At 34.4% G+C, this 8,180-nt stretch overlaps 1 protein-coding gene across 1 annotated transcript; it reads left to right on the plus strand.

Annotated features, from left to right (window-relative positions):
* Positions 1 to 2,386: 2,386 nt before the first annotated feature.
* On the plus strand, positions 2,387 to 6,878 carry LOC145814981 (glucose and ribitol dehydrogenase-like). Its single transcript, XM_082911955.1, has 4 exons — positions 2,387 to 2,529; positions 5,198 to 5,574; positions 6,317 to 6,675; positions 6,856 to 6,878. The coding sequence occupies exons 1-4, from the start codon at positions 2,395 to 2,397 to the stop codon at positions 6,876 to 6,878; spliced, it is 894 nt and encodes a 297-aa protein (XP_082768081.1). The 5' UTR covers positions 2,387 to 2,394.
* Positions 6,879 to 8,180: the final 1,302 nt, after the last annotated feature.

An 8,180-nucleotide genomic window follows, 5' to 3' on the forward strand; every position in this document is an offset into this window, starting at 1 on the left:
CTCTTATATTCCATGATTGAATCTTCATGTAGACAAATTTACACTCTTAGTTCCCTGCCAGCAGTAGCCTAGTTGGCATCCCCAACCCGAGCTCTGGCCTTCTCCAGATCAATAACTTCCAACTGCTGCAATTTGCTTAAAACCTCCTCATCTTTCCCTTCAAAATCAATGCCAAGAGTTTTACCCAAAGCCAAGGTAGCTTCTGGCTCAGACAGAGCGAAACTCCCTCTACTGGACTTGCTTGCCATTGAGAGTGAAATGGCAGCTGCTGAAGATCAGAAGAAAGCTCCCTTACACAGGTTCAGAGTCGCTTTCCCGAAGCTAGAAGGTCCAACCCGAGAGCTTTTCATCAGCCGAAGCTTCCTTCTTGTTTCTTTCCTCAGAAAGCTGGAGCATTTTGGGGGTGAGCTGGTAGCACACAGCCCCTCTGTTTGCTTAGGTTGGGGATGATCCAAATCTCCTACACTTAGGATTTTCGGAGCAGTATGTAAGATTGGGCTGCAAATATCTAAAGGGACCAGCCAGCAGTGAGAGGAGCTATCCTGCTTGGGCCGACAACCAAGTTGTCCAAGATTGGAACCGCATCTGATCCATTACATTCATGGGCCGATTTCAGGTCCACTATTAGATTAATCCCTTGGCCCATGTTATCAGGCCCACACGGAGTTTTAATCAATCCAGAATTTTGAATTTCAACTTCAGTCCTTCCTCGATCATCAACGGCTCTCATCTTGGGACTCATCAGCAGTCCTGCAGAGCTCTCCTGACATACGTAGCCGTTTGCGTCTGGCATGCCTTCCTGCAGATCTGATTCAGCCACCACCGAAGCGTCTCTGAGCTGGTCATCTTCTGCCATGATGTTGCTGCTATCATGAGCTTCCACTGTGACAAGATCATCCCCTTCCTCATGCTTACTCCGTGTATCTGCAAACTGAGTGCCCACTTTTGCAAGACTACTATTTCGGATTCCACCGGAAAACTCTTCAGATGTAATGCTGAGACCAGGCACCTTCAAATCTTTGATGATAATGATTTGTTCCTCGCACACCCTAACGGGTAAAGAACACCCTTGCATTCTAAACTGAGGGTTTGATTAATGGGAGCCATAAAGTTTGTTGCAATCTGCACTTTTCCATATTGAAAATGATTTAAATTGCGAGTATCCTAATCCAGAGCAGTCACAATACCCCACATCTTACCAATGTTGATGAAAGTGTTACAACTCCAAAGATTTAGTGGAACTCCAAAACAACTAAGCCAAACAAGCCGTTCTTGGGTAATTGACATCCCCTGTTTCCATTCGAGGACTGAATCACACCATTCATTTAGCCAGCTCTTCATTAACAGGAGTTTTTCCTTCATGATCTCTTGAGATTGAAATGTTAAAACCAAATCTCTTCCACCACCGACTCTTACTTGAACTTCCCCAAGATGAAGAGGTTTGTGAAAGATGAAGCATTTGTTTACTAGAAGCAGGAGTACGTGTGATGTTGATGTTGTTTTGGGGGGTGGGCTTATTGATTTCCTATTTCTTGTGGTTTGTTGGCTCTTGCTAACATGCCCAGTTCAGTTCTTATATTGTACGTTTGTAGTTATTTGTGTTCATTTTGATTTGGTGTTTTAGGGGTAGGGAGTTGTTGTTTCTGCTTTGGATTGTATTTGGATGGTGCATATTTTTATGAAATATTATATTTTTCACTGATCTAAAAAAAAAATGCTAAGTTTTGGAGGGGTGGGTTGAAATTTTGGAATGAGGAAAAAGATGAAAAAATAATTGAAACTTAAAGAAAGAAAATGAAAGAAACTTGAATATGAATAATACGATTAAGAGGTATTATAAAAATAAAAAAATTATATTATGATTTAATATGTATTATCCTTATTAATAAAATTACATTACAATATAATAGGAATTAAAATTTTAATCAGACTTATTTAGGTGTAAATAGAATCATACGAAACCCCGGGATGAAGGATAACGCTGGGCTGGGGCCGAAGTCCACTTCAACCATGACGTCCGTTTCTACAGACGTGTCCGATGCATGCGGCCCAAGACCGACACATAGATGAATACCTCTGGCCACGCCTACCACCACCACCGCTCCACCGTTCACCGCTTCTAACACATCTCCGTCTCTTTCTCTCTACATATATATATATATATATATAGATCTCTGTAAGTATGTATGTATCACCAGTCTGGAAGATACAAAGCTTGTATGTATGTATGTTATATTGCATATATATCTGGTGTTGTTGGTTATTTTTCTCGAGTGTTAGCAGCAGAAGCTGTTTTTTGTCATCATCATTGTTGGGCAACCCATCATCATCATCGGAGAAGTCCGTAGAGAATTTCAGGGGAGGTGGAGGAGAGTGTTATTAGCAAAGAGATTAATGGCGACGACGATTAAGCAGCAGGAGGGGCAATTTCCAGCACAGAAACAAGACAGCCAACCAGGGAAAGAGCATATCGTGGACCCCACCCCTCACTACACTAATCCTGACTACAAGCCTGCCAATAAGCTCCAAGTACTCTTGTATCTTCTTGCTCTACTCTTGCTCGGATGATCTGAAGGGAGATTTAAAAATAAAAAATAAAAAATAAATGTGAAATTAGATGAAACGGAAATATATTTTAATTATTTTTTTCTTTTTCTTATCAAATTTCTTTTCAAATTCCCAAAGCAAATGCGGCGTTAATAGTTCGATCCTTATAAATTCATGAAAAGTATAATTTTTGTGAAATCTTTTTTTAAAAAATTCATTAAATACTAAAAATATAAATAAAAAAAAATACGAGATTTTTATATATTTTTCGTATTTTTATATATTTATTACTTTTAAAAAATATTTTTTCACAAATTTTTTACTTTTTAGATACGTAAAAGTAAAGTACATCTAAAAAAAATAAAAGTAAAGTGCATCTAAGGGTTGGTTTGGCAAGGGCTCATTGGCCTTTTTTGGCTCAATGAACCATAAAAGACAGAATAGGCTCATGAACCACAACAGACAAAACATCCCATCCAACCCCATAATCATTACACTCTTCTCTCACAAAAAAATCAAAAAAGCCAAAAAGCCAAAAGCCCTTCCCAAACTAAACTTTTGAACCCAGACTCATATAGTCAAAAAAGTCAAAAAGTCAAAAAACCAACTCACTTCCCAAACGGAGGCTAAAAAAATAAAAATAAAAAAATGCTTAAAATTTTTAAAATATTCATTAAAAAAAAACATGAAAAGCAAAAAACTCAATTTTCAAAAAATTTAATTCAAAAAATTGAAACTAAACACACAAATTTTTTTTTTTAAAAGTCAATCGTAAAAATTTATATAAAATATTTTTATAAAATTTTTAATATTGTAATTGATAAGTACCCCCGTAATTTGATTTAGAATAATGCTTGGGACCCCCTTTTGGGGGTCACCCCCTCACCTCCTTTGCCACGTGGCGGGTGGTGATTGGAGGAGCAGGAAAAAAAAGAAAAAGAAAAAAAAAATGTAACCAATGAGAGAGGGGGGTCAAAGGGGGTGGGAGAAAAATGAGGGATGAATCATTGTTGTTTAATTTATTGGCTCCACCGTTGACTGTAGCACAATGGTAAAATCACCGGTAGTAATCAAGTGATGCTCTTTTTCGTTTAATTTTTAGAATTTTTTTTTTTTGAAATTTATATATATAAAAAAAAAAAGGAATGAAAAACTAAACTATTAATTTGGTGAGAAAATGACAAATCAAGCCCTCATTATTTTTATATGGTTAATGATTTTATACCTTGAGAAACGGAAATAATTTTTAAAATTTCAAAAAAAAAATGTTTATTTTAAAAACAACAAAGCTACAAACCCCCAGTGATGTGGCGCGGCCTCATTGGCTGGAAAAAAAAGAAAAACAACAACAACAACAACAACAACAAAAAAATTTCGTCCAATCAGAGCCTTACACACACGACCCCCCAGCACCCCTAGGGGGTTCGGAGGCATTTTCCTTTCAAAAATAAAAAAAAAAATTCAAACAACTAATTTTAAAATTGCAACCAGAATTAGCGTATTGTAGGGTTATATGTGTTGATGAATTTGATCACATATTGATATTTCTATTAAAACTATGGTATATAGCATTACTGTTTAACATGATTATATTTTGAAAAAATTGAAATAAAATAATAATAAATAAAAACAAAACGAAACACCATAGCATCAAAACATAGTATATATTTTGGTTTGGTTTGGTTTCATTTTGGGAGATAAGTTTTTTTTTAAAAAAAATTGGGGAGAGAGTTTAGAAATTTTTTTGGTTTGTTTGATTGTATATATTGAGGCAAATTACACTATTAGTTCCTATAGTTTGGAACTTGTGTCACTTTAGTCCTTGACTTTTCAATTATGACATATTTAATCCTGAATTTTGAATCTTATTCTAAATAAGGACAATTAAACATACCATTATTTAATTTCAAGGAAAAAATCGTCAATTTAATAAAATATAAACTAATTTGACAAAAATAAATGTCAAAAAAAATATTTTAAAATTTTTTAAAAATTATTTCTAAAATTGATAAAAATTAATAAAAATTACATGATTAATTTTTAAAAATTAATTTTACATGATCATCATCCAAATACATAATAAAAATTAATTTGGTAAAAAAAAATGTCTAAAAGATTTATCAGTTTTATATAATTTTATCTTTAGTAGCTAGAAATAATTTTTAAAAATTTAAAAATAATTTTTTGAAATTTATTTTTGTCAAATTAATTTATATTTTATTAAATTGATGATTTTGTCCTTGAAAAATCCAATAGTATCTACAATTGTCCTTATTTGGAACGAGATTCAAAATTCAGGGTCAAATGTGTCACAATTGAAAAGTCAGGGACCAAAATGACACAAGTCCCAAACAATAAGGACCATTAGTGTAATTCACCCTATATTTTGGAAATAGTTTTGGAGTATAAGAGTTTGAGATGATTTGATATTTTGTTGTAGTTGAGTAGATGTGTGTGAGAGAAAAAATAATTAAGAAGGAGAGAGAGGAGAGAAAAAATGATTGATTAATGTATAGGAGAGAGAAAGTGATTTTAAATTTTTTTTTTCTAAAATCACTAAACCAAACAAAATTTAAATTTTTTTTTTTATAAAATTACTCTCCCAAAAACAAACCAAACAAGATCATAATGTCGGTGATGGTTTCTGCAGGGCAAGGTGGCACTTGTGAGCGGTGGCGACTCCGGCATAGGCCGGGCAGTCTGCCACTACTTTGTGCTGGAGGGTGCAACCGTGGCCTTCACTTACGTAAAATCTCACGAGGATAAAGATGCACAGGACACCCTCCAGATATTAAAGCAAACGAAGGGCAGCGATGCCAAAGACCCAATGGCAATACCGGCTGACTTAGGTTTCGACGAGAATTGCAAGAGAGTTGTCGACGAGGTAGCCAACACCTATGGCAGAATTGACATTCTGGTCAACAACGCGGCCGTGCAGTACAAGGCAAGCTCGGTTGAGGAGATTGATGAGGAGAGGCTTTTGAGGGTGTTCAGGACTAATATCTTCTCTTACTTCTTTATGTGCAGGTAACTATTTCTCTTTCTCATTTTCATACTATGCTCAGCAATTATGATCAATTTTGTTTAGGGTGCCAAACCAGGCGCTTTATAAAATAAAAATTGAGTTAGTTTTGGTACATTCATTACTAATTGAAGATAATTTATTATATAAAGATTGTGAAAAAAGTATTTTTTGAAGAGAAAAAAATAAATTTAACAAAAATTTTTTTTTTGAACTATTAATTACATCTCAGCACATAATTGATTAGAATAATGTTTTAAGCTATTTTATTGGTGGATATAATCTACAGTAGTAAATAAAAAATTATAAATACCATTTGATTTTTATACTTAAAAAATAATTGACTCTCTATTAATAAAACTGACTTGATGAAACTAATGTTATTAACTAGTAGAATGTAAAATAATCAGAATATATTGTGAAATACTAATAAAATAGAGAGATATTTTTTATTTTTAGTTCTTTTATAAAATTAAGGAGTCGTCCTCTACGCATTTTACAAATGTATTCATAAAATGTATACTTAATAAGAATAATAACTTCTCAAAATTTTGGGCTCTGCAATTACATACTTGGTTTGGAAGAATTACTCGAATTTGTGTATCCAGATTTAATTGAATTATTCCAAGCATAACTCGCAGTACATTAACTTTAAATCTAGACCGAACTTACTAGAATTGTGGATAGAAGATGATTAATATGATATGATGATAACAAAATTGAGTTTTGAGGGTAATGTAATGATAGGCATAGTTTGAAGCACATGAGGGAAGGGTGCTCCATCATAAACACCTCATCAGTGAATGCATACAAGGGCAATGCAAAGTTACTTGACTACACAGCCACAAAAGGTGCAATTGTGGCATTCACCAGAGGGCTTGCACTTCAGCTGGTAAGCAAAGGAATACGTGTCAATGGCGTAGCCCCCGGTCCAATATGGACTCCACTTATCCCGGCATCATGCGATGAAGAAGAGAGTGCCAAGTTTGGATCTCAAGTGCCAATGAAGAGGGCAGGGCAGCCAAGTGAGTTTGCACCTTGCTATGTCTTCCTTGCTTGCAATGCTGACTCCTCTTATATCACTGGCCAGGTCCTCCACCCCAATGGTATGAGTTCTCTCTCTCTCTGTATGCGGTATGGTTAAGGGTCTTTCAAGGTGACTGTAATTTGTATCCTTCAATAATGTCTCCAATGTCAACTTTTAGTACATTATTCTCTATTTATTGACTGTGCATTGAATTTTTTTTATTTTTTTAATTTTTTATTGGGTTTTTTTGTTTTTGCAGGAGGAACAGTAGTGAATGCATGAAGGGTGTGGGTCTGTTGGTGGTGGTGGTGTTTTGTTTGTTGTCTAGTCTTTTTTGTTGTTTCGAGTAATGTTTGAAATGGGTACCGTGTCAAGTGGCGTTATATGCCTGAATTGTGCAGCAGCAGTAGGTTTCTCCTATCCTATGATAGATGTAAGGCAAGCTTTTGTACTTTATAACCTGTAAGATCACCCTGTATGTTAGTAAATAAAGATCTCTCTCTCTCTCTCTCTCTCTGTGATGTGTGTGAGCAGTTTAATTGTCCCATATTCAAGTCCAAATCATTTTTGTTGTTGAGCATGGAATTGTAAATTGTAACAGCAGAAATGACAATTGGCATGCATTCAGAGCATCTGCAATCTTGGTTCAATAAAAATTATGTATAATATTAGTAGTAGTCTCAGATTGCATGATAGTGGGCATTATTGTGGTGTTTCAAATTAATCACCTCTTACGGGAAGTTTTAAATTAATCACTTTTTACGGGAATAACATGGTGATTCACTTTTCTAATGGTGATTTTCTTAGATTGGAAGACAAAAGATTGTCTATTTAGTATGTTGATTACTAATGTAACATGATATTTCAGAGTGTATTTAATAATAATTCTTGAAAATTTAGAGCATTATTAATTTGTTAGTTGACTAACTAAAAATTTACTTTTTTATTTCGGTCACTTTTCAAAAACACTCTTTAACAATACTCTTCAATAATACTCTACTATAGTCACATTCAAATTTGGTAGGCTTGTGTAGGTTTTTTGGAATTGGTTAGCTAAATCTTTTTTTTTTTTTAATGTGAGTTTTCAGCTACTGGAACTCGAGATTAAAGTTCAGAGCTAGTGGTTCAGTTAAAGGGACAGCCAGGTCTGTAAGTTGGCACCGGATCTTTCGTTCTCAAAATTTTAAGCCTTGTTTCAATGTATTACAAAACATCAAAATCTTGGCCATTCTCTCAATGTATTTTTTGAAACTTTACCTTTGTCTCAATGTATTCCAAAACATCAAAATCTTAGCCCTTGTCTCAATGTATTTTTTGAAACTTACGATGTGATCGAGGTATGATCATGCGATTGAGAATGTATTTACATAAAGAAGGGGTATCAATTTTGGAGACAAAAGATCCATGTCTATAGGTCTTGAAGAATGCTGTGCTAGCTATGCTGGACTTGAAACAAATCATATCATGTGCAAGGTACAGACAAAAACAAATTTTGTAGTGTGCATTGATTGTCCCAATCAACAATAGATAAATACAAGACATCTAGGAAACAAATAGAACATGAACAATATAAGACCATTATGA

This window comes from Camellia sinensis, chromosome 2 (genome assembly GCF_055761805.1).
Source record: "Camellia sinensis isolate YWXY chromosome 2, ASM5576180v1, whole genome shotgun sequence".
NCBI classification, from domain to species: domain Eukaryota; kingdom Viridiplantae; phylum Streptophyta; class Magnoliopsida; order Ericales; family Theaceae; genus Camellia; species Camellia sinensis.

Excerpts from the sequence above, each read along its gene's own strand:
- LOC145814981 (XM_082911955.1), top strand. The coding sequence starts at position 2,395 with ATGGCGACGACGATTAAGCAGCAGGAGGGGCAATTTCCAGCACAGAAA. Across the intron at positions 2,530-5,197 it reads AGCCTGCCAATAAGCTCCAA|GGCAAGGTGGCACTTGTGAG; the intron begins GTACTCTTGTAT and ends TGGTTTCTGCAG. Across the intron at positions 6,676-6,855 it reads CCAGGTCCTCCACCCCAATG|GAGGAACAGTAGTGAATGCA; the intron begins GTATGAGTTCTC and ends TTGTTTTTGCAG.